A 24,901-nucleotide genomic window follows, 5' to 3' on the forward strand; every position below is an offset into this window, starting at 1 on the left:
ATCATACTCATAATGCTCTGTCTCCTCCACCTCATAGACTTCCTTACCTCCCTTTATTACTAATTGCAGTAACAGCATGATGCCCAGTGCAGTCATGCAAACTGGAAACCTACTCACTGTGCCCGTACGGCCCCTGAAGCCAGGATGGCTGACTGTGCTATGCGGACACAGGATTCTCTCCTGGGCCTTCATCATTTCTTCAGGGCAAGATCTGGGCTGTTCAAAGCCCCCGGGGTCCTCTGAGCCCTCCTGCCTTAGAAAGATTTACACAATTTGCTGTATCCAAGAAGACATAGAACTCTGAAGAACTCACATTTATTATCTGTCCAACCCATTTCCTTTTCAATTTGGTGAAAATGTATTTTTCCAAATCCTAATTCCAAATCATTTTTTTTTCCCTTACACAATGTTTTGGCACACTACATCAACTTTGAGCCTTTCTTTTTTTTTTTTTTTTTTGTGGTACTGGGGTTTGAACTCAGGGCCTCATGCTTGTTTGCTTGGCTGGCATTCTACCAGTTTTTTAAATTTTTTTTTCTGATTTTTTTTTGCCAGTTCTGGGACTTGAACTCAGGGCCTGGACACTGCCCCTGAGCTTCATTTATTCAAGGCTAGAACTCTACCATGTGAGCCACAGCTCCACTTCTGGCCTTTTCTGTTTATGTGGTACTGAGGAATCGAACCCAGGGCTTCATGCATGCCAGGCAAGCACTCTACCACTAGGCCACATTCCTAATCACTCTGATTATATTTGACATAGGGTTTCATAAGGTTTTCTTCCTCTGCTGGCCTTGCACTCTCAACCGTTTCCACTCTTAACAGACTTGAGCCACTGGTAACTGGGATTGTTGCAGCTTTTCTTTCATCACCAAAGCATTTTATTCTCTTTACGATCATTCTGTTAGATTAGATTACATCATTGAATTCTGCTTTATTAATCTCTTTCTAAAATACTTACTACCATCTATTAGTTGTGCTAGGGCATTTTGTTTTGACATATTCATCTTTGCTTACAATGTACCCCGATCAGATTGTATGCCTTCCGCTCTCCATTCTCTGTTTCATTCCTTTTAGATTCAATTTAGCATCCTTGCAACCTTATTACCAACCACAAGTTTTGATTATTTGCCATAGTTATTATTACTCCTTTTTGCATATATTTTCTTTTCCCTGTTAGTATTTTCTTCTGCCCATCTTACACACTCATTCATCCCCCCCCCCCCTTTGTAATTAAAGACATAGCTTTGGCTCTGATTTCCACAGCTCCAGTCTGTCTGATGATGACAATAGCTTCCACAATGTTCCCACAGTTAAACTCCTCCTCTCTGGTCTAGTTGTCACTGCTCATCCAAAAAGAAAAAAGAAAAAAGGTCCATCTAATAGCCAACAGACACATGAAGAAATGCTCAAAGTCTCCGATCATCAAGGAAATACAAATCAAGACAACATTGAGATTCCATCTCACCCTAGTTAGAATGGCCATCATCAAGAATACAAATAATAACGGAGAGGGGCAGAGCGGTGGGCACAAAGGAGCCCAAACACACTGTTGGTGAGAACATAAACTAGTACAGCCACTCTGGAAAGCAGAGTGGAGGTTCCTCCTAAACCTAAACATACAGCTACTGGGCATTTATCCAAAAGCTTACAAACCAGAATACAGTAAAGTCACCAACACAACCAGGTTCATTGCAGCACTATAGCCAAGGTTTGTAATCAGCCCAGATGCCCCTCAATGCAATGTGGTGTATATACACAATGGAATTTTACTCATCCATTAGAAAGAACATACTGTAAAGAAATGGAAAGACCTGATGAAAAAGTAATGTTAAGAAAAGTAAGTCAAGTCCAGAAAGAGAAACAATATATGTTTTCTCTCATATGTGGAAGCTAAAAATAATCTATATATAAATATATAAATGTATACTTTACAGTGGAATCTAAGTGCACACAAGTATATTAACTGAAATATGGTAGATTCAGGGGAGAACTCAAACAATATAATTCCTCAGAAAGGCTAAATAACAATCCAACAAAATAAACATCAGTAATTGAATGATTGAAAGTAGGGGTGTGGGATTTAGGGAAGGGCGGAGGCAACTGAAGAGAAGGAATGCAGAAAATGAAAGGAAAGAATGCAGTCATAAAATTCAGTGCATATTCTATAAAATTAACAAAATTGAGGGCAGTGATGGGGTTCGGAGGGATGGGGGGGATGATGAAAAGGATGACATTGATTAGGATTCATTGTAGCTGGGTGCCAGTGGCTCTTACATGTAATTCTGGCTACTAAGGAGGCTGAGACCTAAGGATTGTGGTTCCAAGCCAACCTGGGCAGAAAAGTCCCCATGAGACTGTTATCTCCAATTAACCACCCAAAAACCAGAAGTGGAACTGTGGCTCAAAGTGGGAGAACTCTAGCCTTGAGAAAAAGGGACAGCACTCAGACCCCAGTTCAAGCCCCATGACAAGCAAACAAACAAAAAAGATTCACTGTATTCATTCACTACTTTGGTGAGTGGCAACTCTTTTGTACAAGAACAAAGACTGTCCCTCATGGATAGAGCTAGCACATGTAAATACTTGATTTTTAAAATATTAAACTTGTTTTTAATAACCATATAATTTGATTCCAATATATAATCATTGTACATCCTGCACTGTAAACTCCCAAACCATTCCTTTCCTCTTTCTACAACCCCTAAGGTGCCGTGAATCACGTGGCCCCATACTTTAATTTGGAGCCTGACTTCCTGGGCTGGAAATCTCTACTTTCTAGCCTAGTGCCCTAGGGGAAAAACAGAGTCTGCATCATCTGTAAAATGAGGCTCTTGATGACAGATGGTGACAGTGTGCAGTGTGTATAAACAAGGCATAGGAGCACTTAGAACCATGCTTGATATGACATAAGCACTTGTGATCTGTTAGGTACCATTGCTGCTCCAATATGAAGATACGGGCAGATCAACTAGCCGAGTGAGGCTACTTTGGGTGCTGGAGGTGGGAAGGATGCACATTTTATAGTGCTCAGGTTTTCAAGGACAGAGGAACTAGGGAGTTTCTTGGTATATAGTTCATACTCAAGCAAGTCTGGTTCATCTAAAGGAGTTAGTACTCAAGTCCAATTCTGTTTCATTGTATTGGAATCTCCAGGAATGATTTTCTCCAAAATGGAGGTAAGGTAGTGAGCTACCTGTAAGCAATACCTTGCTAGGAAGAGGATCGCTGTCTCCCAGAGGAAGACCCAAAGCAGGGCTGAGCAGAAGCTCGAATCTTTCTCCACTTTCATATTTTCAGATGGACAAGGGACATTCTTGCATGCATCATAGCTTTCAAGTACATTGCCATCTTCAGCCAATACACAAATGAGGAAGCATCACCTTCCAACTAATCTCTTCCCTCTTGTTGGGGTTTTACGTTTTTACCTTCACACTCATTGTCCCACAAAACCTCATGATTCCATATAGCAGAGAAATTCGTATTTTTCCCATTCTGAGAAGAATGTGACTCAAAGAGGTTTTTGACTTGTTAAAGTTCACAGAGCTAACAGTGACAGAGCCAGGGCTCTATCTTGAGATGCTTGGTTTCTTGCCCAGTGGCCTTCCTACAGAATCACTGGCTGAAGCAGAGCCTCTGGTTTATTGTGCTAATCCTAGAGCTTGAACTCAAGGGCTTGGCTCTGTCCCTGAGTTTCTTTTGCTCAGGTTAGTGCTCTGCCACTTGAGTCAAAGCTCCTCTTCTAGCTTTTTGGTAGTTTACTGGAGATAAAAGTCGCACGGATTTTCTTGCTCAAGCTGGCTTTGAACTGTGATCCTGAGATCTCAGCCACCTCACTGGTGAAATTCTCTTTTGTATTGTGTTGATCTCAAGGAAGAAAGCACACATACACTTTGAGATGGACTAGGTGAATACAAGTTGTTTTTCTGGAAGGCTCCATTGTGGATGCTTCCCTTTGTACACAGAGCTCACTATACCAGTCAGCAACATTCAAAAGAGCAAATAATGGGTTATGTAGCTTCCCTAAATAGTGTATCTGGGGTCTACCTAGGAGCAAGGTAGAAAACATTTCGTAGACACCACCAAGAGTTCCTATAAGGTTTTCCCACATGCTCATGGCTGGAAGACCTTTGTCTTGGTCAGAGAAGACTTTGCTTTGCAACTGAATAACCTTCTGCTGCCTGGGTTTCTTCTCATCCCTTTCCGCTCACGTTCTGGTCCCAGATAACTGACAACCAAGGAGCATTATCTACAAATCTTCACTAAGACTTCTGTGAGGCCAAAGGCTTGCCAGCGATGAGTTTCTTGGATGGTACTTAAGGCACAGATTCTTAGGAGAAGGAAACAAGATCCTCAGCAATCATGTGCTGATCATATACAGGGATTGAAAGGCTCGGGCCCGGTGGCTCACACCTGTAATCTTAGCTACTCAGAAGGCTGAGATCTGAGGACTGAGGTTCAAAATCAACCTGGGAAAGTCCCCTGAAGACTCTTAACTACAATTAACTACTCAAAAACTGGAAGTAGTGCTGTGGCTCAAAGTGATAGAGCACTCACTTTGAGCAAAAAGAGCTCAGGGACAGTGCCCAAGCCCAGACTTCAAGCCCCATGACTGATTAAAAAAAAAAAAGGCTAAGACAGTAGGAATAGAACCATGCCTTCCATAATGAAGTCTTTAGAAGTTGCGACATGGATTTCTAGATAGGTCAATAAAGAGCTGGAGGTTGAGATGCCTTGATAAGGCTACCAAATGATAATGTTACCTTTCCCTCCTAGAAGCCTAACCTCGCCCTCCTAGGCCCCTGTGTCCATAATATACATCTAGCCTCACGGGCAGGCAGTTAGATGTAAGGGTGGGGAAAGCCATGTGTGTGTGTGTGTGTGTGTGTGTGTGTGTGTGTGTGTGTGTGTGTGTGTGTGTGTGTGTGTGTGTGATATGAGATGATTCTCGGGCCAAGCACAGTTTATTAAACCAGTGAATGAATCAACAGATTAAATAGTGGTAAGTCACCTGCAGAGCACCACTAAGTTTCTAGCTATAGTGTTCCCTGGTTTCACTGGGGGAATGTTCATGCCAGTGAAGTATCAGCACATTGAGTACATTCTGACCTGTGTTCTCAGATCTAACACACAGGCCATGACGAAACTCCCAGGTTCTCTACAGGTCTCCAGCACACACTGATAATGTTGATATTCTAGTATCCGCCAGCAGCAACCCACTTCCCACCCTGACTGTCAGGAAAGCGATACCCAATTAAATTAGAAGCGGGGGAGACACACATCAAGAAAACATTCCACTACTGCTCTTAAAAATGAAATTGAGAAAGGCTACATTTCCCCCAATTCACTGGATGTTTATCTCTCTGTTGGTGTGAGATCACACCCAACCAGGCTACAGATTTTGGGAGGAAGAGGGTTTTTGTCATAAATAATCTGAGTAGAGACACAACTTCTCTTTCCTTGATTTCAACTTTCCCTACCACTCTGCCTCTGCTCTGTCTCTGTCTCTGTCTCTGTCTCTCTCTCTCTCTGCTGGTCCTAGAGCTTGAAATCTGGGCATGGGTGCTGTCCCTACACTCCCTTTGCTCAAGACTTGCACCCTAAAACTTGAGCCACAGCACCATTTCCAGAGTTTTCTGTGATTACGTGGAGATCAGAGAGTCTCATGGACTTTCCTGGGCTGTGATCCTCAGATTTCAGCCACCTGAGCAGTTAGGATTACAGGCGTGCTCCACCCCAGGGTGCCTGGCGACTCTCCCTAACTCTTCTGTATATAGGACAGGGGGTGGGGGGAGGGGCAGGAGGGCCTCTGAGGGGGGGTGGGGAAGCTGAAATGCTGCCATGCCTGAACCTAACTTTGGACTCTTGGAGACACAAACTCTTGAAGAGAGTTTGTCCTCCGATTCTGATTGATTGTGGACAGAAACTTCACCTATGGAATAATGGGATGCAAATTTAAGATCTGTGTTCCTCAATGAGTGGGCAGTCCAGAGATGTGTTGCCAAATTCTGACCAATGTATAAAATTCCTACTTGCCACATTGAGCATTAAATTGTTACTATAGTGGGATATTGAACAAGAACAGGTTCAGAATGTGTGCGTGGAGTGATAGTATAACTGTATAATTTGCTTTTTCTTTTTTTTCTTTTTGTCAGTCATGGGGCTTGAACTCTGGGCCTGGGCGCTGTCCCTCAGCTCTTCAGCTCAAGGCTAGCGCTCTACCACTTGAGCCACAGCGCCACTTCTGGTTTTCTGGTGGTTTATTGGAGATAAGAGTCTCAAGGACTTTCCTGCCTGGGCTGGCTTTGAAGCACAATCCTAAGATCTCAGCTTCCTGAGTAGCTAGGATTACAGACATGAGCCACCTGCGCCCAGCTATCATTTGCTTCTAATGAAACAAAGCAGGTATCATAGTACATCAATGAGGCCAGAGAAAGAATGTGTGTTTATCATATTAAAGAATCTTGGTGCATGAGTATATTAAGCCAGGACGATGAAAGATCTATTGCAATTTGCAGAAAAGCATGAGAATTATGTGATGGTATAGATACCCTTGCAGATCCCACAAAAGTCTGTTTTTGGTTTGGTAACAGTTCTGTTTAAGTTGATACTGACTTGTGTAGCATTGTTTATAATGTGTTGATAGTCGAGTATGACATGCACAAAAAAAATTGCATTAGAAAGCTGGACAGCCACGAAGATTTTGTGAGACGCTGCCCCGGTGCTCACGTTTTTGCCTGAGGAGAGGACTCACCTGGGATCTGTAACTGTGACCCGAGTCCCACACCTCTTTCTTCCTATCGGAGACATGATTGATTTTTTATTTGGAAACAGAAAAGTGAAATGCAAATAAGTTGATTTTTAATTGTCATTTATGGATGCTAAGTCATAATGTCTGAATTGCTTTATTATCATTTTATGGACAAGTAAGTAACACAATCATTTACAATTTCAACTATCCGAATGTATTTTTCAGTTCTTTGTGGTTGCTGCTTTGTTTTGCCTTTCTTTGTCATGCTGAACTGCTCTTCTGGGTTGTGAGCTGCGCTGCAAAACTTTGTGAATTTAAAACTTCTCAGTCAGTATTTCAGTAAAGGGAGGTATTGCCCTGTATTCCTGGACCTAGAATTCACCTCTGCAGCCAGCTCTGCTCTGCTCACCTAGCTGATGGAGAGCTAAGAAGAGCTCTCTCTCAAGTATAGGATTGCGTGCAAGACAATGTGAAGGAGTGAAACAAACACTGAATAACACATGAATTATTTACAAGATCTATTTTACACTTAGCATTTTTCAAAAAACACCTCCTGCTGCTAAAACCCATGCCCCATAAACATCTCCAGTAAAGCAATGATAAAAGCAAGAATAATAACCCCAGAATGATAAATAGAAGTCAAAATAAGGAGTACTTGCCTTCCCAGTCAAGTACGGAGGTTACAGACACGCGCTCACTGTCACCTCCTTGTAATTGATTACACGCAGTGCCTTATTTTGTGCCAGAGACAAAGATGAGTGAAATCCACTAGCCACGGTCTCATTCTTATCTACTAAGTGTGTATCACACGTGATGGTCCTACATTGAGGTTCTGTTAGAAGGAAATACGGGTCACAGGCAAATTTTAAGAGTTTTTGCCCTGAAAGTAACAGCTCAAATAAAATTGATTGGTAGTGAAGAATATTAGAAGAATATATTTTATTTCATAGTCCACACTTAGGATATGAAACAAATCTATAAAATTCAGCACAGAGATACAACAATTCATCTCTCCTACCAGACTATTCATGAAAAAATAATTTTTTTGCATTTTTAATTTCTTGATGATTCCTTTTCTGAGAGTGGTTTCTACTGCAGCCATCAAAGCTTTACCTCTGAGAGGACTATCATTTGAAATATGTTGTCAAAACCATTTGGAATAATTCCATACTCAAATCTAAAATAACCATCTTTTAAGTCTTGACAGATTGTAATTTACTGTTTTTATTTCCATGTTAAAAAAAAACTAAAACAAAAAAAATCACCACAAATTCTAAGGGAAAGCTCCTAGGGCTACTATTTTGTAGATACAGTAACACATCGTATCAATGAGTTTAATATGATACAAAGTGTCTCTTGACATCTTCTTTCTGTAGCTGTGTATGTGATAAGAGCAACTCCAATACAAAGTAAAGCAACAAAACTCCTAGGTTCGTGAGAACCAGCAGTGCTTCGGAGAGACACTGTTCAGAATGTGACCTAGGGCATCAATAAAACAAGGGAGACATGGACTCTTGATGGAACATAAGCACTATGTCATTAGCCAGGCTCGGATTGTAGCAGTCTATTCTTACAAGGTGACAAATTAACCATATGGCTACCACCCAGATGACAAAACTAAAATATATTCAACTCCGTGGGGTAAATACACCCACAGGCAAATCTAATATACTGACATGTTTAATACTAATTGAAGCTGATTGATTTACGTATTCTACGTTCTCAGCTCTCCAAAATGAGGTATTTAATGTTTTATTTTTAAACACAATTAAAAAATAATATATAAATATATACATACTGCAAATGTAATACAGATAACAAATTCATTTAAGCCCATTTATGCACATTAGTAACACACCATGTGGCAGGAAGAGTAGGACTACAAGAAGACCCCTTGGCGATTTATTTTATATTAAATCCCTAATGGCCTCTCCTTATCTTTGCAAAAATATGCACGAAAGTCCAGGCTATGCAGCCATTGAAATGAATGGTTATTTATTTGCTAAACGAGAACCCTATGTTTAATGTTCCTTAGACATAAGGTAGTCTGGAAAAGCCGAATTCCTACAGCTCCATACATCATTTATTTTACATAGTCCTACGTCTCACAACAGGCAGCGGTAAAATATCTCTGAACAGCATTGGGAGTTGCTGAGGTTTTTTGTTGTTTCAATTCCATTACTAGAAGATTAAATGTTAACATGTTTACTTGCTTCTTTAGCAACAAAAACAAATTGATGTGCCACCCGGTGCCTGGTACCACAGACATAAATACGAATTGGGAGAAAGTTTGCAGGTCTGGAAAACTAAAATCCAACAATGGATGAGGTAGGAAAGTTCCAACTTGCAAATAAACCTGAATTGATGGCCAAAGGGTGGGGGCGGGGGGGGGGAAGCTTCAGCTTTTGTCTGGGGCAGGGGGAAGCAGTGGAAATAATAATAGAGAGTTCTAATAGTATGTTCCTTCTCTTCCAAAGAGGAAAGCTTCATTTCCCCCCTTTGTATAACAATACGTCAAAAATAGAGAAAGAAAGATACTGCATGGTTCCTAAAGAAATGGAAAGACCTGGAAAAAAGCAAGTGAAGTAAGTCAGGTCCAGAGAGAGATTGCATATTTTCCCCCTTCTATGAGGACGTGAGATTGAGCTTATAAACTTGTTAGTAAATATATTGGGAGGTATACAACACAAACATATTACCTGAACTTCGGTAGACTGAAGGGAAAACTCAGGTCGTTTAACTCCCTAGAGAGGCAAAGGCAAAGTTCAACAAAATGAACAGCAGGAAGTAGGTACTTGGGAGAGGCGGGGTGGGGTCACAGGGAAAGAGGTGGACCAATGAAGCGGGGAAGGCAGTCAAGAATTCAATGTACACCCTACAACTGTAGGAGAAGTGAGGGAAGGGATGGGTGACAATGTCCAGAGGGGTGACTTTGGTCAGGATGCACTGCATTCATCAACTGCTTCGTTCACTGCCCACCCCTTGGTGTGGCCACTGAAAGATAATTTTTTGCATCGTTCTTGCTGATACAGACATACTTTCCCATTGAGGTATTTCCCATGGAATCACCCTGCTTCAGGTTCACATAATTAAAATGCTGTCGTCACAGGCAGATTCCCAGGAGAGACAAACATGATCTCTCCTCCGACAGACAGTACCTCCATCGGAGTTCTGATAATTCCATACAGTGTTCTGCTTCCTCTCTAGCTCATATGGTAGTCCTTCCTTTCTCCTTCTCTTTCTTGGCTTTTCATTTGTTTATTTCCTTTGTGTGTTGGTACGAAGGGCTTGAACTCAAGCTTTCATGTTTTTAAATTAGAGATAAGATGCCGGGCGCTGGTGGCTCATGCCTGTCATCCTAGCTACTCAGGAGACTGAGATCTGAGGATGGCGGTTCAATGCCAGCCTGGGATGAAAAGGCCTTGAGACTCTTATCTCCAATTAACCACCAGAAAACTGGAAGTGGCGCTGTGGCTCAAGTGGCAGAGTGCTCACCTTGAGCTGAAGAACTGAGGGACAGCGCCCAGGCTCAGAGTTCAAGACCCACGACTGACAATAAATACCTAGAACACACTCAATCTTAAGTTAAAGCAGATCATCTGACCCCAAACCTTGCCAAAGAACAATTACCTGACATTTCACACTATTACATAGTAAAGAGGTAGTTGTACAGATTCAGAAAATGTCACACGTTGGGCAATGAAATATGTTTATATTTTGACTTAAAGATTCAAAGTGCAGAGTAGCAAAAACAGATTGCTACTATTCTTTTCAGTAGGAAGCAGTACTGGGGTCTGATCTTAGGGCCCATGCCTATTTGTAGGGCTACACCGCTCCTTCAACGCTATCTTGCAGTGGTATCTTGAGATACAGCCTCATTTTTGCCCAGGCCCAGGTTATTTTGTGCTTCCCCCTATTAGCTGGGATGATAGATGTTCGCCACCACGCCCAGCTTCTCCCATTGAGATGGAGTCTTGCAAAATTTGTTTTACCCCTCCCCCCTGCAAAGTTTTTGAGGGGGCCTGGTGATCCTCCCAGGCCCAGCTTCCCATGTAGTTGGGGTGACAGCTGTGAAATACGGTACCCAGAGAATCTACTGAACATTCTTTTTATGGTAAGCAATAGTGCCAAAACCTCAACTCCAGAAATGGGCCAGGAGAACGGATGGGCCAACCCCAGCCCTTTCTCAAACTCAGAGAAGCCAGGATTTGGAACAAGGTGTTGCTCTTTGAGGTAGACTCCCTTAATAGTTAAAGGGAATTAGCAGAGAACTTTCCACTCACTGGGAGCAGGCCAAAGGAACAAATGCATTGAAAACAACCGAGCGCATTCTGAAATCTGCCAGTTCTACCTCCATTAGAAGAATCTCATAGGTTTTCCTTCTTTCATTTCTTTTAAAATTTCCAACCAGATGAAATCTGTATGATGCTTACAGTGCCTTTGTGAGCCAACAAGAACTATCACCTGGTTTCAAAGCTTGAAACTTTATAAGGCTCACTTTTTGTATGTGTGCGGTTAGTTGTAGAGAATAGTCCCACCGACTTTCCTGCTCGGGCCGCCTTCTGTTGTAACTATGCTCTCCAAGAACCACCGGAGTCACAACAATAAGTACAAAACTAAGGAATTGTCTCAGCAAGGCATTCTGCAGAAGGCTGAGTGTCATCAGCAGACCATCTGCCCAGCAAGCACGCAGAGAGGCAGCAGGCCCCACCCCCTAGGGCAGCAGGCCCCACCCCCCTGCTCAGATTGGTTGAGCTCAGCTTCACAATCTGCTGGAGACTGGCTAGTCTGAATAAAATGTATTTACATAAGGTGATTTTGAAATAAAATGAACACACTTAGTTTCAAAATATCCTCACAGCCCTCTGCAATTTCTTAAACAGTCTGGGGCATGTCATAATTCCATCTTGAAATCAGTTTAAGACAAAACCTTACATTTCAAAAATGTTTTTTTGGGTTTTGGTTGGTTGTGGGGCTTGAACTCAGGGCCTGGGCGCTGTCCCTGAGCCCCTTGGTGCTCAGGATAGCACTCTTCCACTTGAGTCACAGCACCACTTCTGCCATTTTCTGAATAGTTTGTTGGAGATAAGAATCTCATGGGGACTTTTCTGCCCAGGCTGGCTTTGAACTGCAAACTTCAGATCTCAGCCTTCTGAGTGGCTAGGATTACAGGTGTGAGCCACTGATGCCCGGCTGCAAAAATCCTTTCTTATCCCAAAGTAGTTCCTCTTTTCCTTACCAAGAGCCAAGCTACCAGGCCAAAGCAGGAACTTTTAAGCAATACACTTTGATAGAAAAGGCAGTTTTTCTCTAAGTTAGAACCATAACCCTTAGATCTCAGCTCCAAGTAGCTAGGATTACAGGCATGTGCCGCCAACAGCCCACCAAGCCTCATTTTGTATGACTGTCTTGTGTTAGGGTGCTATATGTGAATGTATGCATGGAAAGTGCCTTCTGGGTTTGCACATTCCCGCCCCCCATTCCTGTCCAGTGCTGTGGGTCTGACCCTGGGGTTCCCCCAATGGTTCCAGCCATATGAACCTTGATCTGCAGTTGGATTTCTCAACCACTTTTCCAGCTCCTCTTACACCTGTCATTATTCTTGCTCCTCTCTCTGACCCAGGCTTCTCCGCTGCTTGTGCATTCTGAATTCTGTATTCTGTATTCCAGGAGCTCATCCTACAATTTGGCTCATTCTGAATCAACAGATGAAAACAAAAAACAAAAAACATCAGTCTTATCTCTCCGCTGGACCAAGTAGGAAGAATCAGCACAAAGCCTTGCCTCCCTTTGTAAAAGTTCTTTTCCTTTGTTTTATGCTGGTCCTGGGGCTTTAACTCTGGGCTTGAAAATCTTGCCAAGACTGGTGCTCTATCACTTAAGCCTGGAAACAAGAGACTCACAGACTCACCTACAGGGGTTGACTTTGATCCTCAGATTGAGATCCTCAAGACCTCAGCCTCCTGAGTAGTTAAGGCTACAGGCATGAACTACTTGAGTGTAGACCAATAGTTTTCTATTGAATTGCACCCCACAGTCCCACCAATCAGCCAAAGGCATTCTGCCCTGTCTCTGTTGCTACCTCCCCATGCTTAGAATGGTCCTGACTGTAAGTCTGCCACATATTGCTCATCTGAGATGCCCATTATCCCCGTTTGTACACTCCCCAGTCTTTGTTCAGTATGAATCACTTCACTAGATTCTCTGAACATAAGTCTACATTGGACCCAAGTATTGGGGATAAAGCCATTGCAGACTCACAGGAAGGGACATGAGACAACCATCTCCAATCAACTACTCAGAAAATGGTGGAAGTGGTGCTGTGGTTCAGGTGGTAGAGTGCTAGCCTTGAGCACAAAGAGACTCAGGGACAGCACCCAGGCCCTGAGTTGAAGTCCCAGAATCACCAAAAAAGAAAGAAAGAAAATGACAAATGATTGTTGATAAGCATCTAAATGGACAAATGCAGCGAATTCATGGATTTGGGTCCCTCGCCTCTTCAATGCAGATGTCCCAGGACATACCGGCAGCTGATAGGCTCAGTCTAGAGGCTGAGACGGATTAATGTCTCAACTGTTAGCTGAGCTGTGTCTGACAGCCCCCTTGTACGACTCCTTGCACAGACAGAGACAAGATGATGGTTTTACTTCTGATTTTTGATAAAAAAGAAAGCACACATGAAGACCAGAACAGTGAGAAATAACCCACAGGTTATTAAACACTAGGTTTTGTAATGGTATCAAAAGAAACCAAAGGACGGGAAGCTAAACTGTTGGAAGGCAAACCATAGACACAGCCACTAAATTTCATGGATCACTTTTTTTCCTAGAAGAATCTTCTAAAGTTCATTTATAAAGTTGCCATAATAATAGATATATTTCAGAGTGGTCACCGACTCGTGGAGAAGACAGAAACAAATATGTAAGGTAGATACACTTAATTGTAGGGTAAGCCCTCGTTGAATGCTATTACACTTATTTTCTCCATTTTTAATTATTCAAGTGTTGGCAAGCCATGCTATGAGTACAATAAGCATTGAATTATTCCTTTGAAGAAATGAAGACAGTAATTCTGCTCTAGCATCTGAACTGTTTTTATTTAAACCACCACTAGGGGGCACCACGGACACATTCTTCAGCAGCCAGACCAACCACCCTGGTCTGTTCCAGAAGTAACTACCCTCAATCATTTCTTTGTTTCTTACTAGTTTCCTGAGTTGTCACTATTTAGTATAAATCATTAATATAAATATTCATTTTGATGTGGACTAAAAGCTTGTCTTAGTTAATTAGAGACCTTCTGAGCATTTGCGTGTGGAGAGGAGGAATGCTAACATACATGTACTGAACCAGTGATTTCTCAGTCAAGAGGGAACTTCTCACTGCTTTTCAATGGGAAGTGGATACCGACCAGCAATAGACATTAAAATAGTGCATCCCCCCCCCACACACACACAGAGTGTTACAGAAAAATTCATTTAAACCAAGGTCAGGTCTTCAAATCAGCACAATAACTCTGAAGTCAGAGAGAGAAAATAAACAAGAGGAAAGGTAAGCAACAACTGCTATTAAAAGGAACTCCAGGCAGCTGAAACTGGTCTGAGTACATTCCTAAAAACATAATTAGCCAAATCCTTCCAGAAATTAAGCCATCAAAATGACATTATAGTACAGTTAAAAAATGTATTTACAGAGCGAAAGAGCAGTCATCCTAGCATATCCCTGTGTCCTGAGGGGTTCTCTTCTCCTGGGAAAAGATGCAGCAGAGAATTAGCTGCTGTGTGGTGAAGCAACTTCAAACTGTCACAGATACATTCTAGGCAATGCTATTTCTTAACTCCTTCAGTGGTGCTCAGGTTGAGAATGGATTAACTCAATCGGTTCTTTTCTACTTCCTTTGTCATCTTAGGGGATGATCAAAATAACTAGAACAATGGCTTGCTAAGGACTTTTCCAAATCCCAGCAGATATTGAAAAGTGATGAATGCCAAGAGAGGTGCTGAGCTGGGCACTGGCAACGCACACTCAGGAGGCTGAGATCTGAGGATCAGGGTTGAAAGCCAACCTGGGCAGGAAAGGTTGTGAGCTTCTTATCTCCATTTAACCACTAAGAGGTCGAAATGGAGCTGTGGCTCGATAGCCCTGAGTAAAAAGACTAAGGGACAGCACTCAGGCCCTGAGTTCAAGTCCCACATGCACGGTGGGGGTGGGGGGAAGAGACTGTTGAATTCTGCTAGTGTTAGCTTACTCAGAAAAGTAGGCTGTGATATTTCACATCCTTCATCAGTAAAAGGCCAGTTCTTTTCCTCTCACTAAGGATGCCAATAAAACAGAATTATCGTCTTATTAATTTTGAAGGTCTAGAAATATATTTTTCTATTTGTTTTTTTGTCGGTCATGGAGCTTGAAATGGAAATATACTTTCCTATAAGGTACAGTGATATATGATTTATTCAAAATGTCTATATTTCCATTTTCCCAATAGCGATGCAGAAGAGAAGACCCAAAGGAAACAGGAATAGGAGCACTTGTCCAGAAGTACGCCACAGGCATCCTGATATCACGTTTCCACATCATGATAATACCTTTCTATTGTGCTTCTGCCCTGCTGCGGGTGCTGGAATGGAATGGAACCCAGGGTCTCCTGCTTGGCTTTTTTTTTTTTTTTTTTTTTTTTTTTTTTTGTGGTCGTGGGGCCTGAACTCTGGGCCTGGACGCTGTCCCTCAGCTCTTCCGCTCAAGGCTAGCGCTCTACCACTTGAGCCACAGCGCCACTTCTGGCTTTTTCTGCTTATGTGGTGCTGAGGAATCGAACCCAGGGCCTCATGCATGCAAGGCAAGCGCTCTACCACTGAGCCACCTTCCCAGCCCCAAGAGACCACAATTTTCTCACCTCCAGGATGGACTTACTGCAGACACTAGCTGATAACTCTGCAAATTTGCTCCCCCCTTCCCCTTGGGCACATAACAAAGTAGACTACATTTCTCAGGTTTTACTAAGCGCAGCTTGATGACTGAGCCAGCAACATGGGAGACGTGGCCAGTGGACATCCCCGTAGAATTTGTGTGGCTCCGTTCATCGTCTCCAAGCCCTTTCGACCCTCGTCAGATCTGGTGGAGACAGCTACCACGGCCATCTTGGGAGTGGTACATTGAAAATGGCCGGGGGTGCACGCCGCTGCTCTCCTGCCCCGCCTTGCTGGAGGAGATGGGGCTGCTGAACAAGCCTCTCACATTTGGGTTTATTTGTTCTTTCTCTGTGTGTGTGTGTGTGTGCGCGCGCATGTGCGTGCACAAAGTAATAAGGCCTGAACCCAGGTCCTAGGCGGTGCTCCTTATGTTTTTTTTTTTTTTCCCTCCTCAAAGCTGGCACTAGCCCCACTTCCAGATTTTTGTTGGTTAACTAGAGATCCGCATCTCACAACTTTCCTGCCCGAGCTGGCTTTGAATCACAACCCTCAGATCTTAGCATCCTAAGTAGCTAGGATTGCAGGCGAGAGCCGCTGATGCCCAGATTGGGCTTACTTGTAATAGTTGCTGGGACTACGTCAAGCAGGCCAGGGGCAGCACGGCAGCGGGGTCTCCTCCTGCCTGAATGCTCCTAAGTTCTCACTGTATTATCTATAGCAAGGAAGAGCTGACACAACAGGGCCCAAAGGAAGGGAAAGCACCTGCAATGTAGTGAGGGTGCTGTGATGTATCTACACTGGTTGTGAAAAATGACTTTGCGACTTACACTTCAGTGCAAGTGTTTGGCATTCTCAAAAAAACAAAAAGAAGAAGACAGTCTAAAACAGTATGCACTCCCCCAGAGAGACTATGCATTTTATCATAAAGTAGGCAACTAAAAGCACTTTATTCCTAACTTCCCCCAAACACTCCAAGCTCAAACCATGAGACACCAGATGCTGATTTCAGATTGGTGTGTTGAATCTTAAATCCCCAATGACAATGGGTCACTGATGTTCAGTGAGGCCTGAGTATATGTTCCCTTTTGTTAGGGAGGAGTTGAACCACGATCGTGCACATTTCCGTTGGTCTGTGCCCTTCATGCTAATGGAAAATGCTGGTATGCTCCCCCAGCAGGGAAGTGTTCGAGGTGCAGCATGGGTAGTGGTCTCTGTGCGGGGCAGGATGAGCGGGAGATGGGAGTCACTCGCCGGCATGCAGGGCACGAGTTCTCCCTTCCAGGTTTCCAACGGCAGAGGCTGCCTCTGAGGTCTGAACACAGCCCAGAGAGAAAACAGACCTGGACGGTCCATGGGAATTCAAGCTCCGAAGGCAGACAAAACTTCAAGTGGAAAATCCTCACTGTTCCTCAGTGAAGAGAAACCGCTCTGAAATCAAAACTATGCCTGGTGGGCAACAGGTTTGTATAGACAGCCTTAATAACCGTGTTAGTCTTTGATGTGGTCTGGAATGTTTCATCCGAGTTTACACCAGGGCTTGAATCATGTCTCCCTAAAATTCATATACAAAATCGTGTGTGTGTGTGTGTGTGTGTGTGTGTGTGTGTGTGTGTGTGTGTGTGTGTGTGTGTGTGTGTGTGTGTGTGTGTGTGTGTGTGTGTGTGTGTGTCCTTGAACTCAGGGACTGGGTACTGTCCCTGATCTTCTTTTCTGCTCAAGGCTAGTGCTCTACCACCTCCTGAACCACTGCTCCCTTTCTGGTTTTTGTTTTGTTTTGTTTTGCTTTTGTTTATTGCTGCTTAACTTGAGATCAGAGTCTCAAAGACTTTCCTGCCCAGGCTGACTTCTAACCGTGGTCCTCAGATCTCAGCCTCCTGAGTAGCTAGGATGACAGGTATGAGTCACTGGCACCTAGCTTTCTTATGCTGAAATCTTAACTATTAGCACCTTAAAATAGGAAACAGAATTGCTGCTGATGTAATAAATTGAGATCATTAGGTAGGCCTTCATGGAGGCCGATTGATGTTTCTAATAATGGCAGGGGTTTGGGCACAGACATGCACACAGAGATAAAAAATGGCTGAAGATGAAGGCAGAGACAGAGGTGACACTTGTATGAGCCACAATCTCACAACCCTCAGAAGGAAGGAAACTTGCGACATCTTCATCTTAGACCACAGGCAAAAATACATTTCTGGTAATTCTTCATTTGGCAACCTCAGCAAAAGAATGCAGTACCTATGTAAGAATAAGAGCAGGACCACACTGATCACATGATCAAGACAGGCTTCCGTATCATCCTTCCTGAGTAGTGACATCAGTGGCGTAGTCTTGAGGGCTGCTTAAAGGAGGTGTAATGACATTTGGGGTCAGCTAAAGAGCCACTAATGTGGCGCTGCCACCAGCTCCCTCGGTTGTTTGTTCATTGGCATGATATTAGAACGTGAGGACCTGCCCTTTCTTCTCAATATCTTAGTGTACTGCTCTACCAAGGCGTAAATGAGACCTAAGAAGTACAATCCTGGGCTGGACGTTCCTAGCTACTCAGGAGGCTGAGATCTGAGGATCGAGGTTTGAAGGAAAAGTCTGGGAGACTCCTATCTGCAATTAACCACTTTAAAGCTGGAAGTAGAGCTGTGGCATAAAGTGGCAGAGCGCTAGCCTTGTGCAAAAGAGCCCCAAGACAGTGCCCAGACCCCGAGTTCAAGCCACACGACTGACTAAAAAACAAAAATGCAATCACTACCAGCTCTACTGGCAAAGGTAGAATGACAAATGTGTCCAATTGTGCTTCGCTATCCGTGAGAGTCAAATCAGCCATCAGTGAATAAAAAGGGCACAAAGACTGACGCCATGATGCTCAAGCAATGCACTAGACAATGCCATGCGAAGTGCATTTGCACGCGACGTGTGTGCTGTCGTCAGACTCGCCGTGGCCTGGACACCATGTGACAGGAGGTTGCAGTGTCTTCTCCTTAGTCCCAGCTTCCCACAGCCTTCTTGGTGCCCCTTTGACTTCACATATGGCCTTTGCTCCCCCCCGCCGTTCGTTGTTCGTCCCCCAAGTCTCTTCTACTCTGATCTCAGATATAGAAATGCCCAGCTTCTTCATGGTTGTTGTTGCCATCATCATCATCATCATCATCATCATCATCATCATCATCATCATTATCATCATCATCATGTATGGCGTGATTCTTTCCAGTATGCGGTGTGTAGCACAGAAGACAGATCTTTCTAAGCTGAATTTTTCCATGCAAGAGAGTTAATTGGACCATCAGGCAAATAAAGGCCACGACACACACAAGATTGGACAGAGAAGGAATTCGCTTTCCTTTTTCCTCTGATACGTGACAGTACCTTCAGTTTCAACAGCTGAACTTTTTGCCCACTCCACTTTTTTCGGACAGCGGGATGAGTGGTACTACCCAGAAAACACGTGGGCCATTTCTTAAAAATCTATCCAATGTTAGCTTCTGGTGGTAGCTGTCTGAAAAGAAGTGGCTGGAAGGAGTCAGATTATATTGCCCTAGCTGTCTAGGTAATCATGAGTTATTTGAATTCAAAAGGAAATGGAAAGATCAGTTCCCAGAGGGGCATGCTGAAAATATCAGCATGTATTAACTAATCATTTGTATTTACTAAGCATCTGCTAGGTGCCCATTTTGGTGTCAGAAAACCGAAGAAAGACCAACGAAAATGATAGCACCGTTCCCTTCAGTTAACTTGAGATATTATTTAATTATGATTCAATATACAAAAAAAGTTCCAACTTAGTAGAAGACAGAGTGGAGATTTAAGACCTACATGGGTCACCAAGACCAAATTTTGTAAAAGTTCAGAGACTGGTAGTAAAACCTGGAAAATTTCTTTGTGTCCTTTTTTATTTGTTCATTGCTTGTTTTTTTTAAAGGGTCTTCTCACTAGGTAACCCATTCTGGCCTCGAACTCACAATCCTGTCTCAGCCCTCCAAGTGCTAGGATCCCAAGTATGTGCCACCACCCCTGGATACAAATGGAGACTTTTTAAGGATCAGCATGAAATATGTAGGCTTACCCTGCCTTCTTTGGAGAACAGGCAAGACTAAGAAAATCATAGGCACTATGAAGATCTCTTTAAGAATAAATCTAGATTGGCCAGACACTGGTGGCTCACGCCTGTAATATTAACGTCTCAAGAGGCAGAGATCTGAGAATCACAGTTCCAGCCCAGGCAGGAAAGTCTCCAATTAACCATTACCTAACCAGAAGTGGAACTGTGGCTCAAAATGGAAGAATACTAGCCTTGAGCAAGGGAGTTCAAGGACAGTGCCCAGGCCTGGAGTTCAAGCCCTACAAGCATGTGAGCACACGCTCACGCACACACACACACACACACACACACACATCTAGACTGAAAGAACAATTGTATAACTGAAAACACACAAATTGTTGCTGTTGTTGTTGTTATTATGAGTATTATTATTAGTGAGTTGTGGGGCTTGAATTCATGGCCTGGCTGCTGTCCCTGAGCCTCCTTGTGTTCAGGGCAAGCACTCTACCACTTGAGCCACAGTATCACTTCCAGTTTCTGAGTGGTTAATTGGAGATAAGAGCCTTATGGTGACTATTCTGCCTGGGCTGGCTTTGAACCATGATCCTCAGATCCTGGCCTCCTGAGTAGCTAGGATCACAGGTGTGAGACACTGGTGCCCTGCTATTATTTATTTTTTTTAAGTAAGGTAAATAGGACTGAGAAAGGAATGCTGGGATATAATCAAACATGAGTAGGGGTTGGGAAAAACCCCACTGCACTACAGGATAATCTGGGGAGAAAAGCACACTCTGCCTGTAACGTGTGGATGTTTTCCCCAACGGACAGACTTGATAAATAGTATGTATTTTCTACTTCAAAAAAGATGTACACTACTATTATGGAATACTTCCCATATGTTCAGTCACCTTTGACACCTCTACTATGCAAAGATGGATATTTCTCCTCCATCTGATTAAACTCTACCCTCTGTACATATATAAATGTCCTTTCTCTTCCCTGAACTCTTCCAGACACATACTTAATCACCTGATTAATTACCGGACCTCTACGTAAATTGCTGTCAAGATGAAGATGATCATTTTATCACCGATTCTGCCGAATAAACATTTACTGCTTAACATGTCTGACAAAGTCATTTGTAAACCCTCATAATATAAATGAAGGTACATTAAGGCTACAATAAGCCTATAATATGAATAGCTTTAAAATCATTTGATAACTACAGACAGTTTCCTAAGCAATTACAAGATGTTCTCTGTTAATTTAGAAAGGAATTCCAAACAAGGCATTTAAAGTCTAATAAGATGCCATTAAATGAAGGGGGACAAGGGAGGGGGGAAAGAAAAAGAAAACCCTAAGGCTTGAACTAGTAGAAATGATTCTCAGAGCTACTGACCCTTGCAAGATGCATGTTTCCATGAGTTTCTAGACACAAAGCAGATTTCTAATTGAAGGTGATTATCTAGTTACTACATCCCAAATTGCATGAATCTCTTGTACTGATTCCCACCAACCACTAATTATATGGAGCATTTACCAATCTGAAAGTCCATAGAAACTGTTGAGTCAATCTACCAACTACATACAATGAAGATGAGCACCGGGAACTGAGGCCCTGTGCACTGCGTCCGGCTCCGCATGTAGATGAATTACAGGGTTGATCCAACTGGGAATAAATTCACAATGAGACATTGCTCTTGGGTTTTCTGAGGTGCTGATGCCAATAGCCCTGTCGGTCATCCCAAAGAAAGACACCCATGGATACGTTGCCGACATAAGACAGAAAAAGAACAGCAATGCATAACTCTCGAGACAAATTCCAATACAGCAAACTGTATCTTCCTACACTCAACCCATGAACTTCTTGCCTCCCTCCCAAACTGGGAAGCTTGACTGGGAAGCTACAGTAGTAAACAATACGCAGCCTTGTGCAGATACACAAATGCACTTCTGTAAACTGTAATTCCCATTAGTTGGGTTAATTAAGATGAACACCAGTCATCGCAAACCCCCGAAGTCAACAGAGATAATTTACCAAGGCAAGTCCCACGACGAGTCATTCGTTGAACAGATTGGAAGGTGGTTCCTTACCATTACTTGGGTTCTCTTCATGGATTACCAGCAAGAGAGCCCACGACAACTTGCACAATCCAAAAGAAAACTTATTTGTACAGAGAAAAATACGGACGTGAACCTAAGCACACACATGAACACTGCTGTTACAAGAGATGAAATACACACGTGGGTGTTTGCATTTTCGATTTTAGTGTACTGAGGTGAATGAAGTAACTCTCATCTTGAGAATCAAGGTTTGGTTGTTTTCATTCTCTTAGCATAACAATCATAACCTGTGCTCCAGGTCAAATCTGTCACAAAGAAAGAAACGTAGCAAAAGACTAGTACACGTGCAGAGAAGAAAGTTGGACGTGTGTGCCCGGCCTTACCTCCATGGTCAAATTCACAGTGCTAATGGCCACCTTGATTTCTCCATCTGTCAGTTCCTTTAGATCTTTCAACAGTATTTGTTCAATACTTAAACCTGTGAACAATAGGGGAAATGTTATTTTAGGCTTAGAGAACAAATTTTGTACCATCAACGGGTTATCTGAACAACTCATTTTATTAATGTCAATACCTCTAGTATAATTTTTATCAATAAACCCACACCGGCAATGATGATCACATTTACAGTAGCTGAGACTCTCCGTGAGAAAATTTACCTCTCATGATGCAAAAGAAGGCTCATGACTGTCAGAACATTTCATTAGAGGGATGCGGGCAAACTAAACAAGAGGAGATAGGACAATAGGAGCAAGGTGCTGCTGGCTCACACCTGTGATCCTCGCTACTCAGGAAGCCAAGATCTGAGGGTCAAGGCCCAGGCAGGAAACTCCATGGAACTCTTATCTCCAACTAACCAACAAAAAGCCAGAAGTGGAGTTGTGGCTTCAGTGGTAGAGAGCCAGCCTTGAGTGAAGAAGCTAAGGGACAGTGCCTAAGCCCCAGTACCAGTGCAAAAAAAGAAGAAAAATGAGGAATACAGACTAGGGAGGGACAAGAAAAGAAAGGTAAGAGAAATCTGGGAATGCAGAAAAGATGTGGGCCAGAAGACTGCGGTAAGACTAAAGCAAGACATCAATAAGTAAGAAACCAAGAATACAACTGCACAGCTTTCTTCTCTTCCCCCTTTCCCACTTCCCCGTGTGTCTGACTCTCCCATTGGCTCAAACCCAACTAGAAACTAGGGCCAACAGAACTCAGAAGATGAGGGTTGAGCTATGGCTCGAATGGTAGGGTGCCCCTCTAGCAGGCTTGCCTGAGTTCAAGCCCCAGTACTGTCAAATAGGTAAAATACCTCAAAAAGAACCCAGGGGGCTGGGAAGGTGGCTCAGTGGTAGAGTGCTTGTCTTGCATGCATGAGGCCCTGGGTTCAATTCCTCAGCACCACATAAGCAAAAAGACAAAAGCCGGAAGTGGTGCTGTGGCTCAAGTGGTAGAGCGCTAGCCTTGAGCTGAAGAGCTGAGGGACAGCGCCCAGGCCCAGAGTTCAGGCCCCACGACCGGACCAAAAAAAAAAAAAAAGAATCCAGAACTTAACAAGAGGAAGACCTTGAGTTCAAGCTCCTATACCTCCAAAAAAAAAAATGCATCCAAAAGATAAAATAATCAGGTTCAGTCACCAGAGACCCAGATAGGAAAGGAGTGGTGGAGTTAGGAAAGCTAAAGAAAAGCTAGATACTCAGATAATACCAATCAAGGCCAAAATTTGTTTTCAGGGTACATTTAGGCTATCCCCTGTAATTTTGTAATTTCTAGCACAGTTTTACTCAGAATACATTTAGGCTAACCCCTGTAATTTTGTAATTTCTAGCACAGTTTTACTCAGAATATACTTTATAGCTGGGTACTGGTGGCTCACATCTATAGTATAGCTACTCAGGAGGCTGAAATCTGAGGATTGTGATTTGAAGCCAGACCAGGCAGGAAAGTCGACAAGAGTCTTATATCCTATTAAGCACCAAAAAAAGCCACAAGTGGAGCTGTGGGTCAAGTAGTTCAAAGACAGAGCCTAGGCCCAGGTTTAAATCTCAGGATAGTCACAAAAAGAATATATACTTTATAAATGTGGCCCCTAAAACTATGATAATCGAATTGGCAGGCTATAGCAGTAATGACTATTGAATTCCGTAATTGATGCTAGAAATAATCTGGAAGGACTAAATTATCCAGAACATCCACACGGTTGTAATCATCTGGCCAAAATTCTCCAATGAAGATCGAAGGCCACACATTTTCCTACTGCGGGTTAAGCGACTCATGGAATCGGCTGTGACACGGAAAGGCCAGTCGTTTTAGAGATGGATGACAGAATAGATGTCATTGCACACCTTGCACACACCTGCATCACACTGAAGATACAGCTGCAGGTGCTGCTCCCAGATGACTCCCAACCCCCATCTCCATTGCCCAACCTGACAGTCCACCCCCAGCACCGAAGGAAATGAGGCTTTCCCTGGACTAGAGTCAGCTGGCTAATGTCTAAGAGCCAGCAGCAAAAGCTTCTTTGTAGCCGGGCACCGGTGGCTCACGCCTGTCATCCTAGCTACTCAGGAGGCTGAGATCTGAGGATCGAGGTTCAAAGCCAGCCTGGGCAGGAAAGTCCGAGAGACTCTTATCTGCAATAAACCATTAGAAAACCGGAAGTGGCGCTGCCGCTCAAGTGGTAGAGCGCTGGCCTTGAGCTGAAGAGCGCAGGGACAGTGCCCAAGCCCAGAGTTCAAGCCCCACGACCGACCAAAAAAAAAGTTCTTTGTAGTATTTGTCAAACTCTGTGGCATGATTGTTCCTGCGATGGCTGATCTCAGGCTGCTTTCCCAGTATCAGCCAACTCACAAAATACACCAGCGTTAAGCACTGACTGTGGGAGCCAGAATCAGCAGGTCCCTGCAGGCCACACAGCTCTCCCGTGGGATCGCCCTGGAGTAGAACTTTACACACAGTCCCTTACAAAGGCCCAGCGGAGCCTACAGAAGAGACACCTGGTACCAGGTGAGCCAACAATATAAGCCCGAATAATCTTTCAACAAGCACAGCAAGAAGGAAGAAAGTCGGCGCCTTCTCCAGTTCATCTTCCAGGCAGGCCTGACAACGCTATGCACACACCACCAGGGTTTGCTTTGAGGAAGGGTCTCCTAGGTAGCCCAGGTTC

General features: G+C 43.4%; 1 protein-coding gene across 4 annotated transcripts in view; it reads right to left on the bottom strand.

Moving 5' to 3' along the window:
* The window catches only part of Prune2 (prune homolog 2 with BCH domain), a 215,175-nt gene that overhangs the window by 134,586 nt on the left and 55,688 nt on the right, over positions 1–24,901 (bottom strand). For all 4 annotated transcript variants that reach the window (XM_070035781.1, XM_070035783.1, XM_070035782.1 and 1 more), the window contains exon 6: positions 22,137–22,231. In XM_070035781.1, the coding sequence (XP_069891882.1) occupies positions 22,137–22,231 (95 nt within the window). The remainder of the gene's footprint in view (positions 1–22,136; positions 22,232–24,901) is intronic.

The sequence above is a fragment of the Dipodomys merriami genome, unplaced genomic scaffold (assembly GCF_024711535.1).
Source record: "Dipodomys merriami isolate MVZ:Mamm:240054 unplaced genomic scaffold, mDipMer1.0.p SCAF_26, whole genome shotgun sequence".
In the NCBI taxonomy this organism is placed as follows: Eukaryota; Metazoa; Chordata; class Mammalia; order Rodentia; family Heteromyidae; genus Dipodomys; species Dipodomys merriami.